We start from the raw sequence: 27321 nt of genomic DNA, 5'->3' as shown, positions 1-27321 counted from the left end.
GTTTGGCTGAGGCACTCCAGGATCTGGATCTGGGATAGCTCTGCCCTGGGTCCCGAAGGGGAGGGGACAACAACCACCTTCTCCTGCCCGGTCCCGGCCCCAGCCCTCGCGGGGCTTTCTGTGCGCCCCCACCCCAGGCAGGAGGGGGGGTCCCCACACACCTGGTCAGAGTCATTGACAGTGATCTTCAAGCCCCTTAGGATCTCTCCCTCCAGTGGATGTTCATACATGGTCAGCTCAAACCGGTCCTGGGGTCCATCTTCTCCGTAGAACGTGGGAGGGTGGTTGTTGAGGTCGACCACCCTGATGGTTACGGTGGTCAGTGCGTGGGCCTCTTTGGCTCCCCCAGAACCAACTTCTGACACCTGGGAGAAGGGAGCGGAGTCACGGGGGCCAAGGAATCTGCGTGAATGCCACCCATAATAATAGTAACGATAATTACGGTTTCGGTTAAGCACTTACTATGTGCCAGGCACTATACTGAGCACTGGGGTAGATACAAGCATAGGCGGAGACCCAGGTATTTCCACCCCACCCTTCCTCCCGGGGATTCCAGGGGATGATGCAGACCTTGGGCACAGACAAGCGGGTCCCTCACCAGGGTCCATGGGAATTTCCCTTCTTCCTGTCTCTGGAGTAGGGAGCTTGGGGAGGAGCTGGCGAGAGTTTGCCTCTGGCCCCCATGCCCAGAGACTGCCCTCACTCCTCCTGGTTCTTGTAGCCCAGGTCATCCTTGCCCCTCAGGAACACACTGGTCAAATGGGCAGAGAGGGGACTGAAGAGGTGGGAGGGAGTGGGAAGAATGAAGACCCAGCCTAGAAGTTTAGTGGGTGAGGGGACGGGGGTGATGGAACACACTGTCCTACTGAAACCTGGAAATTCCCAGAAATAAAATGGTACCGAAGTTAATATGCCATCCTCAAGGTGTTCCACAATACAGAGGGCCACAATGACCTTTGATCCCCTGCTGAAACAAACAGCCCCAGGACGGCCTCAGTCCATAAGTAAGAAAGGCAGTGTGGGCAGCAGTATGGCTAGTGGAGCACAAATCTGGGAGTTAGAAGGACCCGGATTCTAATTCTGACTCCTCCACTACTCTACTGTGTGACCTTGGGCAAGACACTTAACTTCTCTGGCCCTTATCTGTAAAATGGGGACTAAGACTGTGAGCCCCATGTGGGACATGGATTGGGTCCAACCTGATCATCTTATATCTACCCCAGTGCTTAGTACAGTGCCTGGCACACAGTAAGTACTTAACAAAATAAATGTTGCTGGCCTCAGGGCCCACCACCAGAGATGGAGACAGTAGAAGTGGGGGGCAGGGAGGGAGCACCCCTCATAAAGATGGATGAGGTGAAGACTGTGTGTCCCCGGGGTCCCTATCTAAAATGACGGCAGCATGGCTGTGTGGTGTACAGGACAGAAGTGATGTATTAACAAGGTGGAAGTCAGAGTCTTGGGGCTGAGCTGCTCCGGTCATTTAGTCATGGGATGGAGCCGGCAGGGTCGGGGGGAGGCAGAAAAAAGCTCTTCAAATGCACTTCCACCAAGTGTTGCCTATGACATTATTATAGTCACCGTCTCCATTCTAGCTCTACTCCTCCCTGGCCGGGGGCATCTCTTCTCAGTGACACGGGAGCGCTCCGAAACCCGTGGCATGTGGATGTGGCACCGAGGTTTATGTTCTAGGCTTCTGGGAACATACCTGGACTTTCAGTTCATACACTTCTTTCTCGAGTTGGCTGGGACTCTGAATGACTGAAATGGCGCCCGTCGAGGTGTTTATTTCAAATGATCCTTCACTCCCTGCGCGGAACAGAAAGGTGCTTTGCACATAGTAAGCGCTTAATACATGCCATCAAAAAACAAAACAAAACAGAAATTTGCTCCTTCAGTGCCACGGAGCAGGGCCATGGTGTAGTTCCTCGATTTGACATTTGTTGGCTGGTCATTACAGGCTGCTCTAACCAAGACAAAACCTTGGTTGAGACTGAAACCAGGCAGCCCTGCCATCCATCCATCCATCCAACCATCCATCCATCCACCCATCCACCCACCCATCCCTCCATCCATCCGCCCATCTGTCTCTCTTCCCTTCCTCTCTCTCCCTCTTCCCTTGACTCCAAAATGCTCAGTGGAATCAGCTTCCCAAATCAAGGCCCGGTCTATTGAAACTGGCTGATAAGAAATGGGCCATTTTACCAGACAAGAAATCAAGACTGACAGGTTGAAATATTAACATAGAACCAGGCACTATACCGCATCTTCCCTTCCATCCTAGAACCCAGTTTATAGATGAATAAACTGTGCTCAAAGAATTTCAGGGATCTAACCGGGGCCAGTCAGGGACTCCTGCATCTGGCCGAGGCAGAGCCATAATGCAATTTTCTTCCCATCCCATTCCCCATCAGCTCCCAAGCAGACTCACCGTTCACCAGGCTGTAGAGAATGGGGTTGGGTTGGCCACGATCACCATCCATAGCGGCCACTGCCAAGACCTCCGAGCCCTAGTGGATCATGGGGAGGGCCCAGGTGAGTAGGGAGGAGTCAGGATCCCCCCTTCCCTTCAGAAGGAAGCAGCAGCTTCCCTGCTTGAGGGGCTGCTCCAGGGAGAGGGGAAATAGATGAAGGGGCTTTGGAGAGGGTCCAAGACCATTGGTGTAGTTATGCAGGGAGTTCATAAAGCATTCACAGTCCACTGCAAAGTGCTCTCTCTCACTATAGGTTTGAAACTCACTGGCCCTTGACAACCCCCAGGCCTAAAAGCAAGGGACAAACCCAACCTCCTCGGAGTTTCTAGGTGAGATAAATGCACTCAAAAGCCCAGTCCTAGGTGCTAAGTTGCGCCAGGCTAGAGTGCAAGCCCACCTTTGAGGGTTCCTCTCTGCCCCTCTCCCCTCCTCGAAACCATCAGAGGCGACAGAGAAGCAGCGTGGCTCAGTGGAAAGAGCTTGGGCTTTGGAGTCAGAGGTCATGGGTTCAAATGCCAGCTCTGCCAATTGTCAGCTGTGTGACTCTGGGCAAGTCACTTAACTTCTCCGGGCTTGAGTTTCCTCATCAGTAAAATGGGGATTAAGACTATGAGCCCCCTGTGGGACAACCTGATCACCTTGTAACCTCCCCAGTGCTTAGAACAGTGCTTTGCACATAGTCAGTGCTTAATAAATGCCATTATTATTATTATTATTATTATTATTATGTCCTCACTGAGGCGATAGGCCATATCCTGCCAGTCAGTGGAGAATTCACATGCCAACTAGAAATGTCCCAAGTTGGGCAGGGCTAGTAAGCCGTAGGTCATAGACAGGGAGAGATTGAGTCAGGCAGAGTGAAAGCCAGGATTTCCTTTCGTGTCCCCAAGGTGAGAGACCCTGGGACGGCAGCACGATGTACACACACTTAAGCAAGATGGAAGGGAGCTGGGGTGGGAAGGGGAAAAGTTGGGGCCTGTCGACTCTGGAAATCCAAGTTTCCAGGGGAAAAGGCTGAAAGGCAACTTTCCAGCTTCTGCTCTCCCCACCACCGCCACTGCCACCTTGGGCTAGCCAGGGAGGATGGCTCAGGACCCTAGGGGAGCGCTGGAATCGGAGCAGGCTTTGAGGTTCCAGACAACTGGGTGGGATCACTTGAACTCTCTTTGTGGGTGTCCCACCATGCCCTAAACAGAACCCCTCATCTTTTCACTCAAACCTGTCCTACCCCTAGACTTTCCCACAGCTTCCCCATCCACTCTGTCTCACTATCCCATAACCTGGGCACTATCCTTGACTCATCTCTCATTCACGTACCCACATACTCTCCCTTATAACGTCTCTAAAATCCACCCCTTTCTCTCCATCCAAACTGCTTCTGCAGTGACCCAAGCTCTCATCAGTTCCCGCCTTAACTACTGCATCAGCCTCTTTCGCTGACCTCCCTGCTTTCTTTCTCTCCCCTCTCCAGTCCTTACTTCATTCTGGTGCCTGGGTTATTTTTCTTAAAAACAAACAATTCAGTCCACATCTCCCCATTCCTCAAGAGCCTCCAGTGGTTGCACCATCCACTTCCACATCAAACTGAAACCTCTTACCATCAACTTTAATGCCCTTAATCAGCTCTGTCCCTCCTATCTGCCCTTGCTAATCTCTTACTGCAGCCCAACCCTCCAAGTTTCCTCCATTAACTCCAACCTACTCACTGTTCCTTGAGCTTGTGTATCTCAACGCCAACGCTTTGTCCATATCCTCCCACTGGCCTGGAACTCCCTTCCCACTTCAAATCAATCACTCGGTCATATTTATTGAGCACTGTACTAAGTACTTGGTAGAGTGTGATATAACAATACAACTGTTGGACCCATCCCCTGGCCACAGTGAGCTCCAAAAGGCCGTCCACTCCCCCTAACTTCAAAGACCTAGTCAAATCAAAAGGCCTTCCCTGACTAAACCCTCACTTCCCCTATCTGCCCACTCTTCTGCAGAATCTATGCACTTGGGTCCGTATGTACCTCTTACGAGCTTCAATTTTTCCTTCACCCCAACAGCACTTAGGTCTACATCCCTCTAGACTGCAAACTTGCTATGGGCAGGGAATGTGTCTACCAACTCTTGTTACATTGTACTTTCCCAAGCATTTAGTACAATGATCTGTATACAGTAAGCACTCAATAAATTTGATTGACTGATGGATAATCCACCTGTAATTTATTTTAATGTGTCTCCCCCTCCAGTTTGTAAGCTTCCCCTCTAGTCTGGAGGAATCTACATACTCTAATGTACTCTCCCAAGTGCTTAGTAGGGTTCTCAATCAATTGCATTGGTTCCATAAGCTCAGTTGGTGAATCTTTGCGGAGACCTGGCAGGCTCCCCTTGGAGACGACTGCTGCAGTGAAGATTTCTTTGCCTGTGCCCACCCAACCTGGGCCCCATCATGACAGACTCCTCTTGGGGCCAGAGGAAAGTTGCTAGAAGTGACCTGTGTGAGGTACCAGGCCAGAGGGATTCCCTGAAGGTGTCATGCCCGTCCTCCCGAAGAGCTGGTGCCTGGGCCTTTGGAGGGCTTGAGGCCTTCACTCAAATACTACTACTAATAATAATGATGGCATTTATTAAGCGCTTACTATGTGCAAAGCACTGTTCTAAGAGCTGGGGAGCTTACAAGGTGATCAGGTTGTCCCACATGGGGCTCTCAATCTTCATCCCCATTTTACAGATGAGGGAACTGAGGCTCAGAGAAGTGAAGTGACTTGCCCAAAGTCACACAGCTGACAAGTGGCGGGGCTGGGATTTGAACCCATGACCTTTGACTCCAAAGGTCAAGGCTCTTTCCACTGAGCCACGCTGATTCTCTTCAATAATAGTAATAATGATGGCATTTGTTAAGTGCTTACCACGTGCCAAGCACTGTCCTAAGCACTAGCTGGGATACAAGGTAATCAGGTTGTCCCACGTAGGGCTCACAGTCTTCATCCCCATTTTACAGATGAGATCACTGAGGCACAGAGAAGCAAAGTGACTTGCCCAAAGTCACACAGCTGACAAGTGGCGGAGCCAGGATTAGAACCCGTGACCTCTGACTCCTAAGCCCGGGCTCTTTCCACTTAGCCACGCTACTTCTCCTAAGGACTGCCACAGTTCTCTGCTGGCCAGGTGAATCCCATGTGTTTCTCCCTCCCCCCTCCCCACCCACCAGGAGTCTCCTGCCACATCTGGGGACTGAGCTCTCAGCTCAGCCACAAATAATAACAATAATAATAAATAATAATGGTATTTGTTAAGTGCTTACTATGTGCGAAGCACTGTTCTAAGCGCTGGGGGGGATACAAGGTGATTAGGTTGTCCCACGTGGGGCTCACAGTCTTCATCCCCATTTTACAGATGAGGTAACTGAGGCCCAGAGAAGTTAAGTGGCTTGCCCAAAGTCACACAGCTGACATGTGGCGGAGCCGGGATTCGAACCCACGACCTCTGACTCCCAAGCCCGGGCTCTTTCCACTGAGCCACGCTGCTTCACAAAGAAAGCAACGGTCTGTTCCGGGGCTATCCGACTCTGGCCGGACCCTGGACTGGAAGGCTTCAACGCCGAGCCACACCAATCGCCACTCAGGAAGCTCAGATTTTCAGAAGCCACAGGCCCCAGCCCCAGCTCATACCCTTCCCACTCCAGCTCCCATCTCCATGCTTTAGTTTCGTTGTACTGTGCCGTGGTCCCTGGTTTCTCACCTTGGGATTGGGAAGAGGAAAAATGAAGGAAGGGGATGGGGAAGAGAGCAGCTGGTTAGGAGGGAAAGGGAGGGTTGGTGGGGGCTGCAGACCCACGGTGGGGGAGAGGCTTTCCCAGAGGGGTCCCCGCTCACTGGGAGGGTGTCCTCGTAGACATAGCCGTAGTAGGGGGTTCCGACAAACACAGGGGGCGAGTCCTGGACGTCATCCACGTTGACGGTGATGGTGGTGGTGGCAGAGAACACTTTATAGTCTCCACGGAGCTTCCCGCCGCCGTCCTATGGCAGAGTCCAGAACAAGCCCAGACTTCAATCTGTCCCATTGGACCACAGTGATGGAGTGACCTCTTCTGTAACCCTGAGCAGAGGTTCCGCCCAGCATCCAGAGGCCGGACGCCAGATGCCGGGAGAGGACAGGACGTGGGTTTCTAGCTCAGCTTTCCCCTTCTCGAACGGGACTTTGGCTGGGCAGGACTAGCTGGTCACAGCAGGGCAGAGCCAATGTGGATATTTACGAAGGGGAAAGGGTATCGGCCATCCTGCCTCGGAACCACCGGGTGTCCTGCCTAAGAAGTAGTGGCAGAGGCAGAAGATAGCACGAGCAGAGAATTCCTGTCTAGGTCCAATGAGCCAGAGCTGGAAAACAGTAGATCTGAGGAGGGGGCTGGCTGGCTGACTTGTCCTGAATGTTCTCTCAGAGACACAGTGTGCTGGTCAACTGCCTAATGATACACCTCCCCTCATTCAGCCTTACTCCCCTGGAAACAAACATTCTGGCTTTAAGTGCTTCGCACATAGTAAGCGCTTAACAAATACCATTATAATCAAATAGGCTGACCAGATGACTTTAATGAAAACTGGGACTCTGTCACCCCTCTAAGCTCACACGCCTTCCACTATTCTCTGAGCAATGCGTGAGCAAGTAGAGAGGTAGTGAGGGGTTTCACTCCCTCAGCATTGTGGAATAACCATACTCTACATCCCAGAGTGTGCCACGGGACCAGGCTTGACATGAAAGAGCAGGTGGGTTGTCAGGACAGGATAGGTTGTGACCAGCTTAGCTAGGTCAGCCCGAGTTCTGAGACATCTCATTACTTTGGTAAAAGGGCTCAGGACAGCCTATGGTAATCCAATAATCCAGGACTGTCCTGACTAAAGTGGGATGTATGGTCAGCTTTATCTTCCCCAAGAAGACTGATGGAAGGAGCTGTTTCCATCAGACCCCACTTGCACAGGCTGATCAAAAATACTTGTGATCATGAAGCTTCTGCACCCTGCCACCTTCAAAGACAGAGATCATTTAGTTGAGTGTGCATGAGTCCAGACCTAGGCTCACAGAAACAGCTCCTCGGACACCCAAGAAGATCCCTGTACAAGTCTGTGACCCAAGAAGGATGAGCTGAGGCTTGTTGTCTGGGGAAGGCAGGATGAGCTGTGAAGCAGAGGTCCAGCCTTCTCCTGGGAGTGTGGGCAAGGCTGGCTCTGCTTGAGCCAATTAAAGAACATGAGCTCTCTGAAGAGGTCGAATTGGAACGGTAGCAGTGGGCAACATGTGTGCGGCATTTTGGGAAAGTGGCCTCCACCACTGTACTCCTCTAAAGCTGCAGGGGACCAAGGTGATCCCTTCTCTGATCACCTCAGACCTTTTTTCTTCTCAGAGACACCTGAAGAATTCTGCCCTGAGACACCTGAAATATTTTTCCCTTCTACCCTTTTTCACTCCCGGGATCCCCTCCCACCTGCCCTTCTCAGCTCCCCCCAATCCCCTCTTCCTCCTGTACACACCTGTTCTCCCAACTCCCCTCTCCCTCCTGCTCTTCCTCACTACCCCATCTCCCACCCACTCTCCTCCAACCCTTCCCCACTCTACAGTCCCCTGGCCTACCTCCAGCCCAGGGGAGTGCACTCAGTTTCTCGGGCTGACCAAGGCAGCTATCAGGAAGTAGGAGCCAGGCTATTGCCCCTTCCCCACAGCAACCCCAATACCTTGGCTACCACAGTGACAAAATGAGTCCTTGACTTCTCATAATCCAGAGTGGCCCCGGCCTTGATGCGAAGCACCCCACTGTGGCGGTCCACCATAAACTTGTTGGCCCGGGCATTCTGCAGAGAGGAGGAAAGGTGGGAAAGAATGACCAGGAACAGGGTCCCTGGAAAACCCAGCAGACCAGCTGGGAAGTAGCCCAGGACAGAGCTACTACTTTATCTTCATTGGCCAAGCTCATGGGGACCCTCAAGGTGTCAGAGTCTTTTCCTGGATGTGACCCGACTCCCCGAGGTAGTCGTGTTCCCCCCACAGCTGGGGAGGCCACGCAGAGACCCCCACCCAGTGGAGCCACTCTCAGAGCCGAGCAATAATAATATTAATGATTGTATTTGTTAAGTGCTTACTATGTGCCAAGCACTGTTCTAAGCGCTGGAGGAGATACAAGGTAATCAGGTTGTCCCACGTGGGGCTCACAGTCTTAATCCCCATTTTACAGTTGAGGTGACTGAGGCACAGAGAAGTGAAGCGACTTGCCCAAAGTCAAACAGCAGACAAGTGGCAGAGGCGGGATTAGTACGTACGACCTCTGACTCCCAAACCTGTGGTCTTTTCACTGAGCCACTCTGCTTCTCGAGCAATGCAGCCATCGAGATTCAAGGACAGAATCATGATGGGAACTGTTCAGGGCAGCACTTCCCACAGGCGTGGGCCTCAAGTGTAGGGCCGAGGGAGGGGGGACGGCACCTGGACCCCCACCTCGCTGCTGCCACTGCTGTCTTCCACGCTGATGGTGGGTGAGGAGTGAAGGCATGGACAGGGCAGGAATGGCAGGGGGCAGGGAGGGTGGTGATCATCCTCTTCCTGCGCTCTTACTTTCCTCGGAGAAAGGGGACTCCCATCCAGGGGAACAGTTCCCACTGGGCCTGCCCTGCTGACTGAGAATGATGTGCACCTCCACAGAGGGTAGGGATGGGCTCCGACAGAAACCTCCAGCTCCCTCCTCTAGGCTGTAATCTCCTCGTGGACCAGAAATGTTTCTTCCAACACCGTTGTATTCTCCCAAGCGCTTAGTACAATGCTCTGCACAAAGTAAGCCCACAATAAATACTACTGATCGATTGATAGGCTCTGGGCTGGGTGCAGGCCAGTATCTGCCTGTAGGGAAATGCTATTTGACATTTTCCTTGTGGTCTTGGCCCTCTGTCCCCCTTTTATTTATGGTATTTATTAAGCACTTATTATGCGTCAAGCAATGTTCTAAGCACTGGGGTAGATATAAGCTTAGCAGGTTGGACACAATCATCATCCCATATGAGGCTCACAGTGTACATTGGTGGGAGAAGATGTATTCCCTATTTTACAAATGAGGAAACTGAGACACAGAGAAGTTAAGTGACTTGCCTAAGGTTATACACCAGATGTGGTGCAGCCAGGATTAGAACCTAGGTTCTTTGACTCTCCAGCCTGGGCTCTTTCCACTAGACCACCCTACTTCTTGCTTCCAAGTGCTACTATCCCCCAACCTTCCTGCTGAAGATCCTCTAAGGGGAGTAAGGGAGAACAGCTGATAGGCCCAAATAGAGAACTAAAAGGGGCTCACAGAGGGACATAATGAACAAAGAAAATAATCCCTTTCCATGAAAGAATCCTAAATTATTGAAAATGAACAAGAAAACAGACGGGTTGTCTTTATTCTCCCTTAGTAGAGCAAGCACTACAACAGTTTGCTCCAGGGGCTTGGACTGAGCTCACCGAGTGGGCTGGGGAGAATCTCTAATAGCACTGGTACCACTGGCTGGAGTACCCTTCCTAAAAGGAAGCAGGATTCTCTTTTTCCTTCCCCAGGAAGTTGGGACTACACACATGGTCATGAAATCCTAAGCCTGGGAAGGCTAAGGAATCTGAAGTCAAATGTACCAATTGTTGAAACCTCAATGTAACAATAACAGGAAACCCAATCAAGAAGGCCAGCATGGTGATGGGCATGGACCCAGCTGAACTAGGCCATGTAGTCCATTCCCCTGCCTCTTGGAAGGATGAGAAAAAACACCTTCAGCCAGATGTGAACCTTGGCTAAAAACCTGTAGAGAGAGCAGTAACTCATTCCAATGTTGACCCACCCTGACCAACAGGACACTGTTTCTTATGCCCGTTCAAAGCTGTTGAGGGCAGGGATCATGTTTTCTAATACTACTGCGCTCTTCCAAGCACATAGTATAGTGCTCTGCACACAGTAAGTGTTCATTAAAGACTATTGTTTGATTGATTCAAGTCCTGCGTGTAGCAATGGGCAGTTTTCCTGGTTCTCTCCCCAGTGGAGATGGAGAATCCTAGTCCATTAGCCATTTCTTCATCAGGCAGAAGAATCTCAGTTTCTCTAAAGCTCAGTTCGCCGGAGTTCATCTCTGAAAGAGGGGACAAGGCAGAAACCTCATGAGGGCTCTCGTGGCACTAGCATCACAGCAGGCAGAAAGACCTATTGATTTTTAAACACAAATGGATGTAACATGGAAGGAAACAGGGAGGAATCCGGTAAAGGCACTCTCCCCACCACGCTTTTTATGGTATTTGTTAATTGTTTACTATGTCCCAGCACCGTACTAAATGCTGGAGTAGATACAGGCTAATCAGGTTGGTCACAGTCCCTGTCCTACTTAGGGTTCACAGTCTTAATCCCCATTTTACAGATGAGGTGACTCAGGCCCTGATAAGTTAGGTGACTTGCCCAAGGTCACACAGTAGACAAGTGGTGGAGCCGGAACTAGAACCCAGATTCTTCTGACTCCCAAGCCTGCGCTCTATCCACTAGCTGCTTCTTTCCCTCTTCCCCCTAGTTTTGAGGGACTCAGTGGAAATCAGAGTGGGTGTTGGTAGCAAGTGGACAGAAGTCAGGCTGTGGGTAAAGTTGGATTTCCAAGGGGAGGGCAGCCAGTGAGGTGCCTGCAGAGCAGAATTCTGTGAGAACAGACAGTGCCAGTTTGTTGGTGAAGCTCTCTGGTTGCGGATAGGGTTTCCTTACTGCAGGCTGATAGACTTTCTCAGTTTACTTCAGGCTTGTTGCCAATCCACAGCATTGGACTGACTCTTCAGAGTGCTTTGCAGTTATTATTATTGTAGTGACATTTGTTAATCACAATAATAATAATAATAATAACAGCATTTGTTAAGCGCTTACTATGTGCAAAACACTGTTCTAAGTGCTGGGAGGATACAAGGTGATCACGTTGTCCCATGTGGGGCTCACAGTCTAAATCCCCATTTTACAGATGAGGGAACTGAGGCACAGAGAAGTTAAGTGACTTGCCCAAAGTCACACAGCTCACAATTGGCAGAGCCGGGATTTGAACCCATGTACTCTGACTCCAAAGCCCGTGCTCTTTCCACTGAGCCACGCTGCTACTCAAGATGATTTTAAGACAGGAAGGCCAAAGGACAACAGTCCCAGGACCACAAACAGCAAGCACAACAGCCCACGGACCAGTCTGCTGGTGTGCCTGGTCGGGTTAAGACTTGGACTGGAGTTCTGTATTTGTCCATTGAGCGTAGCTGGCACCCACCACCTTGGGTTGGGGCATCTCGGTGACCGATATCAGTCTTTTGTAGGGGGATCTGAGGGAGAGCTCAGCCTCGGACCTGGAAACAGTAAAGGCCAGGAAACCTGGACACCAGGGTCTTGTTCTAGGAAAAGGTGGGGGTTTCTGCCTCAGCTCAGAGACCAACCCCTCTCTCCTACACCCTGCAGCTTCCAGGAGAACTGCCAGGGGCATGGGCGGGTCAAGCAGATTGGACCTCCTGCTGTGAATCCCCTCTCCCTCACCTGTCCCAGTCCGCCACTTTCCATTTTTCTTTTTCACCCAGGAGGCAGCTTTACAGCTGTGTACTGCCCTGCCCTGAGCTCTGCCCTGATGCTGTGGGCACAAGAGAGGGGAGCAGAAGTTTCCTCGGGGAGATGGTGTCGGGCTGCTCATGGCCAAGTCAGGACACGGCTCTGGCCTCCTCCATGAAAATCTTCATCTGCCTGATTAGGGGAGGTGTTAATGGGCCCAGCGGGCAAGCTGGCATGTGCTGGAAGTAGGTGATCCCTACATCAGTGGGAGAGGCCGAGCCAGTGTTTCTTCCCCCTGGAGGTGTTCAATCCGCCAGAACTTTAACCGCTGAGGGGAACGCCTTCTGAGCTTGTTGGGGGAAAAGGGTGAAGGGAAGGACAACCTGAAACTCCAGGATGTTAGCAAGTCCACAATCTGGAATGAGACAGTCGGGCTAAGAAAGGTGGCAACACCGCATACCTTAGCAACCTAACAAGCGCGAAGAGGTCTGGGCTTAAGAAAGGCAGCGGCTGGCATCGCTGGCGCAGTGGGTTTGGAGGAAATTGAAGTACACTCACCAAGAAGGGGATTTTCTGGGCACTTTGGCAGAAGGGAGAAAGGGGGTCTAGGTTTAAAATCCTTCCAGCCAGAACCGTCCCTTCCTCACGCGCTTCCCCAGGACTGAACCTCTGGTGGGGATGGAAAATCATTTCCCCAGACAGAACTCTTCCTGATCCCTCCCCTGTTTCCTCAACAGGAAAATGGCAGACGTAGGGAGCAGAGGCCAGGGCAGGCAGAGAAAAAGCGAGGGTTCTAACAGTACTGGATTAGGTTGGATTACCCTAGAGGAAATTGACATTTTCTCCATTTTCTGTGTAGTAAACTGTGCAGTTTATACATCTCTGGATAGCCCTACACCCTATGCCCCCTGCCTTACCTCCTTCCCCTCCCCACAGCACCTGTATATATGTATATATGTTTGCACGTATTTATTACTCTATTTTATTTGTACATATTTATTCTATTTATTTTATTTTGTTAATATGATTTGTTTTGTTCTCTGTCTCCCCTGTCTAGACTGTGAGCCCACTGTTGGGTAGGGACCGTCTCTATATGTTGCCAACTTGTACTTCCCAAGCGCTTAGTACAGTGCTCGGCACACAGTAAGCGCTTAATAAATACAATTGAATGAATGAATGGATTGTAAGCTGGTTGTGGGCAGGGGATGTGTCTTGGATGACATGTCCGTTACACTCTCCGAAGCATTTTTTTTTGGTATGTTTGAATACAGTAAGTGCTCAATAAATAAATACAACTGACCAACTGACTGACCCTACCCTACCCTTTCGTATGATCATCGTAGGTCACACCAAACTGTATAGCCCTCTAACTTCTCAGGACTTTCTACTACCTACCATAGAGAGGTAGCCTCTTCTGGTGTTGGAGAAGTTAGGGCAGTTTATTTGGGAAATAAGTGTGGCTTAGGGGAAAGAGCAATAGACTGGGAATCAGGGGACCTGGGTTCTATTTCCCTCTTCCACTTGCCTGCTGTGTGGCCTTGAGCAAGTCACTTCACTTTTTCTTTACTTATGGGATCTGTTCAGCCCTTACTTTGAGTCAAACACTGTTGTTCTAAGGGCTGGGGAAGGTACAAGTTAATTAAGTCAGACACAGTCCCTGTCCCTCATGGGGTTCACAGTCTAAGTAGGAGAGAGAACAGGTATTTAATCCCCATTTTACGGTTGAGGAACTGAGGCACAGAGAAGTGACTTGCCCAAGGTCACACAGCAAGAATTTTTCAGAGCCAGGATCAGAGCCCAGGTGATGATGATGATGGCATTTGTTAAGCGCTTACTATGTGCCAAGAACTGTTCTAAGCGCTGAGGTGGGGGGGAATACAAGGTAATCAGGTTGCCCCATGTGGGGCTCACAGTCTTCACCCCATTTTACAGATGAGGTAACCGAGGCACAGAGAAGTGAAGTGACTTGCCCAAAGTCACACAGCTGACAAGTGGCGGAGCCGGGATTACAACCCACGACCTCTGACTCTCAAGCCCGTGCTCTTTCCACTAGCCCATGCAACTGTCAGCTGTGTGACTTTGGGCAAGTCACTTAACTTCTCTGTGCCTCAGTTATCTCATCTGTAAAATGGGGATTAAGACTGTGAGCCCCCCGTGGGACAACCTGATCACCCTGTAACCTCCCCAGCGCTTAGAACAGTGCTTTGCACATAGTAAGTGCTTAACAAATACCATCATCATTATTATTATTATTACTTCTCTGTACTTCAGTTCCCTCATCTGTAGAATGGGGATAAAATATTTGTTCTGTTCTTTCTCCTGCTTAGACCAGGAGCCCAGAGTGGAACTGGGACTGTGTCACATCTGATTATCTTGTATCTACATCAATGCTTAGCACAGTGCATCTGCTTAATAAACACCATATTATTATTGTCATTATCAAGCTCTCCATCACCTTGCCCCCCCACCTCACCTTCCTTCTCTCCTTCTACAGTCCAGCCCACATACTGCACTCCTCTGTCGCTAACCTCCTCACTGCTCCTTGTTCTAGCCTGTCCCACCGTCGACCCCTGGCCCATGTCCTCCCCCTGGCCGGGAATGCCCTCCCTCCTCACATCCGCCAAACTAGCTTGCTTGCCCCCTTCAAAGCCCTACTGAAAGCTCACCTCCTCCAGGAGGCCTTCCCAGATGAGCCCCCTTGTTCTTTCAACTCCTCCTCCCTTCCCCATTGCCCCAAATCCCTCCCTCTGACCTCCCCATCCCTGCCCCACAGCACTTGTATATATGTACATGTTTACTATTCAGTTTATTTTTTAATGATGTGTATATATCTATAATTCTGTTTATTTATTTTGATGCTATTGATGCCTGTCTACTTGTTTTGTTTTGTTGTCTGTCTCTCCCCTTCTAGACTGGGAGCCTGTTGTTGGGTAGGGATTGTCTGTTGTCCAATTGTACTTTCCAAGTGCTTAGTACAGTGCTCTGCACACTAAGTGCTCAATAAATACGATGGAATGAATGAATGAATGCAAGTAGTTCATAGAGAAGCATCCATAGTAGTCTGGGGCAACTGGGGAAACCCTTGGTGATGATGGTGTGGAATGGGAGATTTTCAGAAAGGGCTTGAAGAAGATTCTGAACTTAGGGCTTCAAATATTCTTCTGTGGGAATGCTCAGATGTCCTTCTTTCAAATGCCTGTCTCACAGTCACACAACAGGAGGCACCTGAGAGGAATGGCAGTATCTTTTCGTCCGGAGACCTCTGAAATAGTAGAGACACTCATTGAGTTGTCCAGAGGCAGGGGGATAGCTTGCATGACCCCCACACGATTTTTCCCAGCCTAACCTGAGCTTGATTCTGAGCTCTAGCTGGGCCCAGCCCAAGCCCTACCTGCAGGAAATAGGTGATGCTTCCTCCAGCTCCCATGTCCCTGTCCACAGCCCGGACTCTGAAGATGCTGCTCCCTGCGGGAGTGTCCTGTGAGGTACAAATATATCTGGCTAAGAAGCAGAGATATTCCCGCCAGACAGAAAATGGAGGGGAAGGGTAGGGAAGAGAGAAAGAGAGAGAGAGGGAGGGAGGAAACAGGACAGAGAACTGGGAGAGCAGGAATGTCTACTCAACCTCCTGGAAAGAATCCTCACCCACCTCCGGCACCAGCACGATGTAGGGAGTGTCGATAAACAGGGGGCTCTCATCGTTGACGTCGGTCACAAGGATCCGGACTTTTTCCGCCACCTGAGAGTGAGTGCGAGAACCCACCATGAACCTGGACTAGAGGGAGCAACGAGCTTGGGAGAAGCTAATGACCATTGTCATTCTGGATTTTCTTTCACTCAAGAGGCAGCATTGGGTGGCCTGTGCCATAATCCTGGGGTAAAACGAGATGGGGCTCTCCCTCGCTGTGCCCCTTCCCCACCCAAACTGGGAGTCTCTATGGAGACTCTAAGGCCAGAAGGTGTCTAAATGAAGACCCTCATCCCCTCTGGCTAGTGATTGGTCCTCCATGGAAGGGTCAGGGTGGGCTGACTGGCAGAAATGGGTCACTAAGTCATAATGGGGCTCCTGCAGAGCAAGCGTGAATCATGCCAGCAGGGATCTTTTCATGGAGGAGCTGGGAAATGTCACAGGAATCAGGCCGACTTGAGGCCTCACCTGAGACCAAAACTCACCATATTCACGCCATCGGAAATATGGATGATTGCTTCGATCTCGTCTTCTCTCTGCAAAACAAAGAGTTTCTGGGGGTCATTCCCAGAGCGCTAGCCATTGAGTTCAGGGATCTGCCACAGGGACAGAGTTGTGGTGGAGGAACTCACTGGACTACCCTTTCAAGCAGCAGGCTGGATATATAGTGAACAGTGGCTGGGTCTATTGGACTCCAATCAGCGAGGAACCCAAAACTCTGCTCTTCTACCCACAGGATGCTACTGATTTTTAAATGGTCGTTATCCCAGTCCTTGTCTCATGTCATTTTTCTGTTATTATTTGATCTCTCCTTATGTGTCTGTCACCAGTGCCCTCTCCCAACTTAATTCTTGGATCGTGTCTAATTCTCCCCCATGTCTTCTTTCCCCAGCCCTCAGTATAGTGCTCTGCTTAAAGTAAGGGCTTAAGAAATACTATAACTACAACAACTACTAGAAGGATAGGTATTGTGAGAACAGGTACAGAATGACATTTCTCTGGTTTTCCCCAGTTCAATAGAAAACGTTTGATTTATTTCCCTAGAATATCTATTCCACCCTAAGAAGAAGGTCTTAAAAAAATCATTCCAGGATTAGATTGCAGCAGAACCAATAAGAGTGGAGCTTATAGATCCTTGTACACCTCCACAGTGAGGAGCAGTTCTTGTCTAGATGTGTTCAGAAAGGGACTGGATTTTTGTATTTGTTGGCACTCATGTCTCTCTCTCTCTCTCTTCTCCCTCACAGGAAGCAAATCCATCACAGTTCCCACTTGGGCTTCCCCACCCCACCTCCAAATGAGACTCCCAAGTGCTCTCTGAGGCCAGGCCCCTCCTTTTTGTGCTCCTCGAGACTTCCAGGGATGCTCTTCCAGTGAGGCCTTTGGGAAAACGAAGCAGCCCCACCACTCAGTCATCCCCAGGGACTCTGGCCTGTTCAGACAAACCCACAGCAAGGGTCAGCTGGCCAGTTTGGGGAACTCAGTGTGCTGCTCTGCACCAATTTTGAACCAACCAGATTTTTCTGCTGATAAATTGGTTTCAAAAGAAACTCTGGCTCCAAGTGAGTGGGCTGCAGTTTGATCGGTGCATCGCCTTCTGGGGTACCTCTCTGTCTAGCTCTTCCACCAGCGTGATGTTTCCGAAGTTGGAGTCGGTGGAGAAGAAATTCCGGGTGCCAGCCTCAAAGGTCATGCCGTACGTGATCGGGTCATCTTCCGGGTCCGTTCCATTCAGGGTGTACACGTGGGTCCCTGTGGGAATGAGTGGGAAATGGACTCATAACTCCACACTAGTCTTTCCCAAGACATGCCCTGGCCCTGGCACAAGCGCCAAGCAGGGCACAGGTGGCCTGGGTGCTGGACGGATTCTCAGAATCTTTTAGGAAACAAGCAGTGTCAGACTTCACTCCACCCTTAACCATGAAAACATCTTCCCCATCTGAACTCTGAGAGTCCTCTTGCTCCCTAATCCAGGAAAAAACACTAAGAAATGACAGTAGGAAACCCCATGACAAAATAATGCTCCTACCCTGCCTGGACTTAGACTCGAGATTGTGGCAAAGACGCAGCAGTGGGCACAGCTTTGATGTGGCAGAGCCATGGGAAAGATGGTGGTGGAAGTGCAGTCCCTCCATCTGACCTAGTAGAGCAGGAAGGAATACCCCTCACCCCAGCCAACCTGCAGACCCACTTTTCCTTTCCAGCAGCGAGGGTGACCAAGGACCCCGATGAGTGAGAGTAGGGCCGGCCCTTGGAAAAAAGGGTCAAGAAAGACATAACATGTACAGCCAGAGATCAATGCCAGGGATATAGGAAACGGAGGGATTCGGGGAGACAGAAAGAAATCTAGAAAAGAGAGAGTAAATAAAGGGAAGAGAGGAAAAGATGAGGCAGAAGGGCCAGAAAAGAACAGGGATGGGTTTAAAGCAAGCACTTGGCTTGTCTCAATCAATACCTCTGGACTAGACTTCCCCCCTTCTAGACTGTGAGCCCGCTGTTGGGTAGGGACCGTCTCTATATGTTGCCAACTTGTACTTCCCAAGTGCTTAGTACAGTGCTCTGCACACTGTAAGCGCTCAATAAATACCATCGATGAAGATGAGGCTGATGATGAAGTGACCTGGCTCATTTTCAGCCTGCGGGCAGCCTGAGTTCACTTGGAGGCATAAACCGGAGCAGGGGAAGCTGAGGGGTTAACAGAGCTATTGACTCGTCTTAAGTCCATATTTCCAACTAAGCCTCTCGCCCAGAGAACCTTGCCTTCACAAAGCCTGGGCAAATTTACAGAGCTCCATGGAGAATCTGGACTTTTAACGTGTCAGCAAACGGAGAGACGGTTACAAAATATTAAGCGTTCACTATTGTTTGATTTCATTTTTTTTTTTTCTTAAGTCACTCTCTCCCGGGGCCAGTTCAGACGTTTATCTAAGACACTTCCGGAAAGGTCTTGGTAAATGAGATATCCTGAGAGCATTGAAGCTTCTTTAAATGAAATGAAGAGAACACGGCTCTCCCGATCGATTCATTTTGCGGTTTAGGCCACAGCAGCTACTCCGGGCATGAAAGTGAAATGACACACATGGATCGCTGCTTGCCCTTCTTTGCCATTTCCCAACACGGCCATTTCCCTTCTCGACTGTGAGCCCGCTGTTGGGTAGGGACCATCTCTATATGTTGCAAACTTGTACTTCCCAAGCGCTTAGTACAGTGCTCTGCACACAGTAAGCGCTCAATAAATACGATTGAATGAATGAATGAATAAATACGATTGAATAAATGAATGACCAGAGACCTGAGACTACCCTGCCCCAGCGGGGGGAGGAGGGTCTGGTGGCCAGGTCCATTAGCCCAATTTGATGAGAGGCTGGATCTGCCCAGAGTCAGGAGATTCAGGGGCACTTGGTCACTCCTCAGAAGGGAAGGGGGACCCTGCCATGGCCCTGGAGCTGGGACCTAGGAGAAGGGCAGGACCCATGCTGGACCTGCCATTGACTGCAGGGAAGATCAACAGAAAGCTCAGTCACCATTCTGGTAGTTCCAGTTTCTCTCACAGATCAGAGAGGCCAACTATATCTGCCCCACCTGCCCAGCCCCCAGTCCTCCTTTCCCTACAGTTGTTTCCTTGGAGGCCTTCCCAGACTGAGCCCCTTCTTTCCTCTCCCCCTTGTCCCCCTCTCCATCCCCCCGTCTTACCTCCTTCCCTTCCCCACAGCACCTGTATATATGTATATATGGTTGTACATATTTATTACTCTATTTATTTATTTATTTATTTATTTTACTTGTACATTTCTATCCTACTTATTTTATTTTGTTGGTATGTTTTGTTCTGTTCTCTGTCTCCCCCTTTTAGACTGTGAGCCCACTGTTGGGTAGGGACTGTATCTATGTGATGCCAATTTGTACTTCCCAAGCGCTTAGTACAGTGCTCTGCACATAGTAAGCGCTCAATAAATACGATTGATTGATTGATTGATTGATTGGAGGGTTAGGGGTGTAGCCTCCTGTTCCCTTTCTGACTGTGGGGACCAGGATGTGCCAGCAGCTGGGAGGGCTGGATGCCTTCCCTGCTGGTGGCACTGCCCTTGGGATCACTCTGTCTTGTTCTGTCGGATCATCAAGAAGGCGATCATCTCCTTCGCCCTCTTCCTCATAAGGTTGGCTGCTTTCCTCAGGGGGCTAGCCAGGGCAAAGCCTAAGTACGAACAGGACCTGAAGGGGGGCAGGGAGTGAAGGGGACAGTGGAGAGCAAATATTTGGACTCAGTACAGACCCCACAGTTAGACCTACATCAAACAGAGGCTCAAGCCAAAACCCTCAACCCTGTGCCCATCCATGGTTGCACTGGGTGGATGCCCCTGACCAGACATCACAGCCAGTCCAGGCAGGAGGGAGGAGAAAGAGGAGGGTCAGACCTTCTCTTCCTCTCTGGGGACTTGACCTGGCATTGCTGCCATCCCTGGCTACTCCAGTCCTGTGTTTCCCTTTATGAAGGACAGTCAGGCCCTTCATCGTCTTCTATTTTTTCCTGGTATTTGTAAGCATTTACTACACTCCAGGCACTGTATTGAGCCCTGGGATAGATACAAGGTGATGAGTTTGGACACAGTCCCTATCCCACATGGGACTCACAGTCTTAATCCCTGTTTAATCATATGAGGTAGCTGAGGCACAGAGAAATGAAGTGACTTGCCCAAGGTCACACAGCAGACACGTGGCAGAGCTGGGTTTAGAACCCAGGTCCTCTGACTTCCAGGCATTTGCTCTTTCCACTAGACAACGCTGCTTCCACTCTGACCCGAGTCCTGTCCCACTGAAGTGCCTGTAAACTATGGGATTTATTAAGCCCTTACAATGTTCCTAGTTTTGGGCTAAGAGCTGGGATAGATACAGGACACTCAGATCAGACAGAGCCATACGGCTCTACCAGAGGAAGCAGATGTATCCAATTCTATCAGAGTAGAAGTCTTCGCTGCAAACTTTGGGTTGAACGTAACCGCAAAATTAGGGAAGTTCCTTCTGGCACTGAACACCTGCCTGGACACAGTGTGGCTTAAAGTGGGAAGTGACAGTTGTGCACATAATCACTGTTTTCACCTGCCGCTTACAAAATCATTTTCAGTGCCAAATTGGAGGACTGGAGTTTTTTGTTGTGTTGTTGTTGTTGTTTTTTAAATCTGGATTCAGCACCATTGACCACAGTTTGAGCTTAAGGAGAAAAGGCAGCAGAACTGACAGAGACCCCGTTATACTGCCTCCTGATCAGGCAAAGTTCACCAACTGATAAGTTGTGACCGGAGTTGCTGCTGCCTCTTCCCTTTCCTTACCTCTCCCTGTCACCGACAGGAACCTGGGAGAGTCCTGAGGGTATTCAACCAGCGGTGAGGGGAGGTCTGACTAAATACTGCTTGCCAATTGTGATGATGTTGGAGTTCCTGGGGTGGGCTCAGACGCAGCAGGACTGGAGCTAAGTGAGCATGACAAAGTTGCTCCCAGCGGCAGGGGCTTCTCTAGGACAAATAGTGATAAATCTTTGCCTTTCTATAAGGTTTTTTGAATGAGGATTGATATATCATCATCATAATCATAATATGTTTGTTAATTGCTTACAATGTGCCAAGTGCTGTACTAAGTCCTGGGGTAGATATGGGATAATTGGGTTGGACACAGCTCCTTTTCCACTTGAGCCTCCCAGTCTAAGCAGGAAGAAGAACCGGTATCTTATCCCTATTTCACTCTCAGTACTTCACTGAGTTCCCACAGTGTAGCATATGCTTTTTTTGTTCTCATCGTTTTTCAGGTGGGGAAGAAGAAAGTCATGCCAAGGTGCTGAACAAGGGGCAGGATCAAGGAAGATCAGTACAATGCAAAGTGGGAAAGAAATTAGTCCTAAGCAAGAATGCAGATACACATTCTGCTCTCACACTGATTCCCCACAGTATGAACTGTGTCCCACAAACCAAAATGGGCCAGTCTCCTGCCAGATCATCCTCAAAAGGTGACCCCACTACCCCATCTCTCCCTCTGCACCAAACACACACCCTCCTCTCAACGCCCCCACCCATAATTGCAAATCATAGTCTTCCTTTTTTTTGAGTCTCAAGGATCCCAGAAATGGGAATAAACGGCTCCCAAATCCCAAAGCAGCACGATTCTAAGAGTCACCTGTAACTGGGGCTTTGCTCAAGATGGGGCTCCATCAGACCTGGTTTATTTGTGGCAGCTTCTTCCTCAGTGCAGCTGGGTTCCTCAGTGTGAGGAGCGATACTTCCTTACACATTCGCCCCACTTCTGTCACCCATCTCATTATCGCCCAAGAAACAGTGGCAGTACTGTTGGTGTTAATTAAAGTGTCATCCAGATTACACTGCCCTAAAATTCCCTCCCACATCTCATTTATAGGCCTTCGAAGGAACCAGTGTTTCTGCTGGCCAGGACGCCAGAGCCCGGGCTAGCCCTTCAGCTGTGGTCAATGCCAGGAGCAATGAATACACAAAGCCATCCAGGTTCCCTTAATTCTAACTGTGGTTTTTCATTAATATTTCCTTTCTAGGAGGAGCGAGACAGGTGTTTTGCAAAAGGCAACAAGGCCTAGTGGGAAGGGCTATACTTCAGGCTGCTGCCCAGATCCTCTCTGTGCAGAAACGCTCTGGGCATGTTACTCCCCTCCTGAAAAATCTCCAGTGGCTGTCAGTCAACCTACGCATCAAGCAAAAACTCCTCACTCTCAGCTTCAAGGCTGTCCATCACCTCGCCCCCTCCTACCTCACCTCCCTTCTCTCCTTCTCCAGCCCAGCCCGCACCCTCCGCTCCTCTGCCGCTAATCTCCTCACCGGGCCTCGCTCTCGCCTGTCCCACCGTCGACCCCCGGCCCACGTCATCCCCCTGGCCTGGAATGCCCTCCCTCCACACATCCGCCAAGCTAGCTCTCTTCCTCCCTTCAAAGCCCTACTGAGAGCTCATCTCCTTGGAGACCTTCCCAGACTGAGCCCCCCTTTTCCTCTCCTCTTCCCCATCCCCCCCACCCTACCTCCTTCCCCTCCCCACAGCACCTGTCTATATGTTTGTACAGATTTATTACTCTATTATTTTACTTGTACATATTTGCTATTCTATTTATTTTGTTAATGATGTGCATCTAGCTTTATTTCTGTTTATCCTGACGACTTGACACCTGTCCACGTGTTTTGTTTTGTTGTCTGTCTCCCCCTTCTAGACTGTGAGCCCGTTGTTGGGTAGGGACCGTCTCTATATTTTGCCAACTTGTACTTCCCAAGCGCTTAGTACAGTGCTCTGCACACAGTAAGCGCTCAATAAATACGATTGAATGAATGAAAGGGCATGGGACTGGAGTCAGGACGCCTGCATTCTAGTCCCAACTCTGCCACCGGCGTGCTGTGTGACCTTGTCCAAATTACTTAATCTCTCTGTACCTCCAGGTTATTTTTCCATCTGTTAAATGGAGATGACACCTGTTCTCCCTACCTTTAAATGGGGATGGAAAGAGAGTCAATGAAAACAGCAGGGTTGGAAATCAGGAGGTTCTCTCCTCCCTCCCAATGCCAGCACCCCCGGCTCTGAAGAACAGTAAGGAAGTTCATGAGGAAGTGCAGTGTAGTGGAAGTTGCAATTTGAATATGGATGGGGGTGAATGCATCTCCAGCTCCAGCCTTCTGGGGCAACAAGCTGAGCTCCCTTTTCCTCCCGGACTCCAGATATTTCAGCTTTTTAACTGGGTCTGTCCATGCTGGGATGTAAAAGCCTCTTTTGGGAGAGTCTGGCCAGTGACTAGGGGGAGAGGGAGGTCTGCGAGGGCACTGGGGGAGCTCTGGGGCAAAGGGGTGTTTCTCCTCTTTTTGGACAGATGACCAAAAGAAGCTCCTTTTGATTCTCCTTTAGAGAAGCAGCATGGTCTACTGGTTAGAGCACAGCTCTGGGAGTGAGACGGACCTGCCTGAGTTCTAATCCCAGCTCCTCCACTTGTCTGCTGTGACCTTGGGCAAATCACTTAACTTTTCTGTGCCTCAGTAACCTAATCTATAAAATGGGGAGTAAAACTGTGAGCCCCATGTGGGACATGGACTGTGTCCAACCTGATTATCTGGGACAGTGCCTGGCATATAGTAAGCACATAAATATCATTTAAAAAAAATGATCAAACACCACCTGGCTGTCAAACCTCAGGGTCCCAGGGCCAGGAAGAGCCATTGCACTGGTCCAAACTAGAAAGGGTTTTACTCATGAGTGAAATGTATTGTTTAATTGGGCGACAGGACCTTGCCCTGCAGGAGTATCCCACTGAAATGTCTCCCTCCCGGTTGTTTGAAGGTAGAAGGGGGGATGTGTTCCAGTGTGACACCCTTCTCCACTCCTCCTACTCCAGAAAATCCCAGGCAGTCCAGGGAATACGCTCTTCCTCTGCACTGTGCCCCTCTCTGACAGTTCCAGTATCTTTGCTGCCATGTGACTGAGGGCAAATCATCCCCCTCTGTGGGTCTCAAGACTGTCTCCTCATGCCAGGGGGCCAGGGCTCTGTAACCCTGAGTCTTTGAGTCCATGTGTTTTTCTAGCACTGTTTTGAGCTAGCTCTCCGACCCCCTTTGGCACCCATTTTCGTTTTCACAAACTCAGACCTGAAATGTGACTTAGGGCCACAGGCCTGAGATCCCTATGGTTCTCCAGGCAGTTTACTTATGAGCCCCAGAGGCCGGCAGGCCCCTGTTACAGTGATCTAGACAACTGGACCTGGGGGAGCCCTGGTTCAATCAAAGGCAAGGTTCACGATGGATTCCTATCCTGCCCAGACCCCAGTCTCAAGGGGCACAAACAATCCCCCTTTGGGACTTTTACCATTTTAATTAACCCTATGGGGCCCTGTCCCCCGTTTGGATTCCTAGGAGCACAGATGTTACTTTTACAAACTGAAGGGAAAAGCAGGAACCTATTAAATATAAAACAAACAATCTAAACCTTCTGTTAATTCTGGTAAGACCATGAGCTCATCCACTAACACCAGACTCTGGGTGTGAAACAGGGCTGGAGCCCTTTGAGATCTCTGGAGGAGGTCCAATCGAGGTGCCAAGGGCTAATTAACAATGAGTATTAAGAGGGCACACTGCGGTCTCTGTTGTGAGAACGGCAGTGACGATAATCCGTCTCCTGGTTGTCCAGGAGGCATTGAGCGTGCTCCCTTATGGCAGCAGGGGGTTGGTCTCCTCAGTCTGAGCGCTGCCTAGGGATATCCCTGGGGATACCCCGATCAGCCCAGGGAAGATGGGGAAAGCCGGCGCCAGTCCAGGCAAGGACTCCCTGCATCTCCCAAAGTCTCCTTCCAGGAACCGAGGGGGCTGCAGCTTGACTGCCCAGGGAGTCCTGGAGGGGCAGTCCAGCCAGGAGCACCTTCTTGACCCAAAGACACAGGAGAGGAACTGGGGAGACACCATCTCTGGGGATGATGGTGACAGCCAGGGGCCAGAAGGACGGGGAGGAGAGAGGCCGGGGGAGCAGCCTCTTTCCTCAACAATCCTGCCGTAAACCTAGTCCCCCACAGATGGCTCTGGGAAAGCCAGGAAATCCTCTAAGCTCCTGAAGGTTTGTGCCTAAGCTTCTCCCTGAGGTATGTGGAATGGGAGCTATGGGGGTCTGGGCCCAGTGGCTGGGCCTGTTACTCCCAGTGCCATCCCCCGGCTTGGGAGGAGATGCAGGGGTGACGGCTGCCCGGGCCGGCTCTACTCACTGACCGACGGGCGTGTCTTCGGCGAGGCTGAAGAGAGCCATGTTCCCGTTGGTGCTGCTGGCTCCGTTGTCGAAGAAATATGGGGCGTAATTGGCCTGGGCTGGAACAAGAGTAGAGGGCAAGTCTCCCCCCATTGACGACCCTGCACCAACCTGGCCCGTTGGCCCCATCCGTCCCCAGCCCCCTTCCCTGAGCCCCAATTACACGAATGAATGTCTGAACCTCGACAGGCCTCAGGGGCTCCAGAGATAATAATCATTATAATAATGATGGCATTTGTAAAGCGCTTACTATGTGCAAAGCACTGTTCTAAGCGCTGGGGAGGTTACAAGGTAATTAGGTTGTCCCACAGGGGGGTTCACAGTTTTAATGCCCATTTTCCAGATGAGGTAACTGAGGCCCAGAGAAGTGAAATGACTTGCCCAAAGTCACACGGCTGACAGTTGGCGGAGCCAGGATTTGAACCCATGACCTCTGGCTTCCAAGCCCGGGCTCATGCCACTGAGTCACGCTGCCCGCCTGATCCCGCCAGTGCCCAGGGCTGCCCACCCACTGGTGCCCACGCAGACAGGGCCCGACCCCCCACCTCACCCGAAGCCCGTGGGCTGGAGTCGGGGCTCAGTGTGGGGCAGCTCCCTCACTCACCCAGGCAGACCTGCATCGCCGCCAGCAGCAGGGGCAGAGGTGGGCACCGTCCGGGCTCCATCCCGTCGGGGCTGGCCCCAGGAGGAAGGGGGGAGGAGAGTGGACAGTGGGTGCTGCGGGTGGCTGGAAAGAGGAGGGTGGAGAGTGGGCAGTGAGGGTGGTCAGAGGCTGGAGGGTGGAGAGTGGACACCGAGGGTGGATGGAGGGTGGAGGAGAGTGGACGGTGGGTGGCCAGAGGATGGAGAGTGGGCACCGAGGGTGGCTGGAGGGTGGAGAGTGGGCACTGAGGGTGGCTGGAGGGTGGAGGAGAGTGGATGGTGAGAGCCGGGGTGACAGGAGAGTGGAACTTGGGGGCGCCTGGAGTATAGGGGAGAGTAGATGATGGAGAGTGGGCACCGGGGGTGGATGGAGGGTGGAGGAGAGTGGACGGCGGGCGGCCAGAGGATGGAGAGTGGGCACCGAGGGTGGCCGGAGGATGGAGAGTGGGCACCGAGGGTGGCCGGAGGGTGGAGGAGAGTGGATGGTGAGAGCCGGGGTGACAGGAGAGTGGATCTTGGGGGAGGCTGGAGGATAGGGGAGAGTAGAGGGTGGATGCTGGGGGGCGGGGGGCGGAGGTGGACGCCGAGGCAGCTGGAGGGTGGAAGGTGGAGGCTGGAGGATGGAAGGTGGGGTCCTGAGGGGGAACGCTGGACGCCGGAGCGTGGAAGTTGGACGCCGGAGAGAGAGGCCGGAGGGTTGCAGGTGGAGGCCGGAGGGTGGACGCTGGAGAGGCCGGAGGGTGGCAGGTGGAGGCCGGAGGGTGGCAAGTGGACTCCGGAGCGGCCGGAGGGTGGCAAGGGGAGGCCGGAGGCTGGCAGGTGGACGCTGGGGCAACCGGAGGGTGGAAGATGGAGGCCCGAGGGTGGCAGGTGGAGGCCGGGGCCGAAGTGGGGAGTGTCAGGTGGGCGCTGGGCGCCGTGGAGAGCGGCTGCTCGGTCGGGAGACCCCTGCAATCTGCCGCCGCGGAGGAGGAGGAGGAGGAGGAGCAGGAGCAGGGGGAGGAGAGGAGGAGGAGGAGGAGCAGATGTTGGAGGTTAAGAGGATGACACGTCTTACTTCTCAGGACTGTTAGAGGAGCGCCTTCCTGCTGCCTCATTAAGAAGACTAATAATGACGGCATTTAAGAAGCGCTTACTATGTGCCGAGCACTGTTCTAAGCACTAGGGGAGATACAAGGTTATCAGGTTGTCCCAGGCGG

General features: G+C 51.2%; 1 protein-coding gene across 1 annotated transcript in view; it reads right to left on the bottom strand.

The window, feature by feature from the left end:
• Window positions 1-26145, bottom strand: part of CDHR1 (cadherin related family member 1) — a 40407-nt gene extending 14262 nt beyond the window's left edge. The window contains exons 1-11 of the mRNA XM_038744312.1: window positions 26085-26145; window positions 25444-25539; window positions 17310-17455; window positions 16189-16239; window positions 15665-15754; window positions 15407-15493; window positions 8189-8305; window positions 6338-6481; window positions 2432-2510; window positions 1709-1809; window positions 162-365 (exon numbers count right to left, since the gene is read on the bottom strand). Of these exons, the coding sequence (XP_038600240.1) occupies window positions 162-365; window positions 1709-1809; window positions 2432-2510; window positions 6338-6481; window positions 8189-8305; window positions 15407-15493; window positions 15665-15754; window positions 16189-16239; window positions 17310-17455; window positions 25444-25539; window positions 26085-26145 (1176 nt within the window). The remainder of the gene's footprint in view (window positions 1-161; window positions 366-1708; window positions 1810-2431; window positions 2511-6337; window positions 6482-8188; window positions 8306-15406; window positions 15494-15664; window positions 15755-16188; window positions 16240-17309; window positions 17456-25443; window positions 25540-26084) is intronic.
• Window positions 26146-27321: the final 1176 nt, after the last annotated feature.

The sequence above is a fragment of the Tachyglossus aculeatus genome, chromosome 3, assembly GCF_015852505.1.
Source record: "Tachyglossus aculeatus isolate mTacAcu1 chromosome 3, mTacAcu1.pri, whole genome shotgun sequence".
In the NCBI taxonomy this organism is placed as follows: domain Eukaryota; kingdom Metazoa; phylum Chordata; class Mammalia; order Monotremata; family Tachyglossidae; genus Tachyglossus; species Tachyglossus aculeatus.
This window is presented reverse-complemented; position numbering and strand designations above follow the sequence as displayed.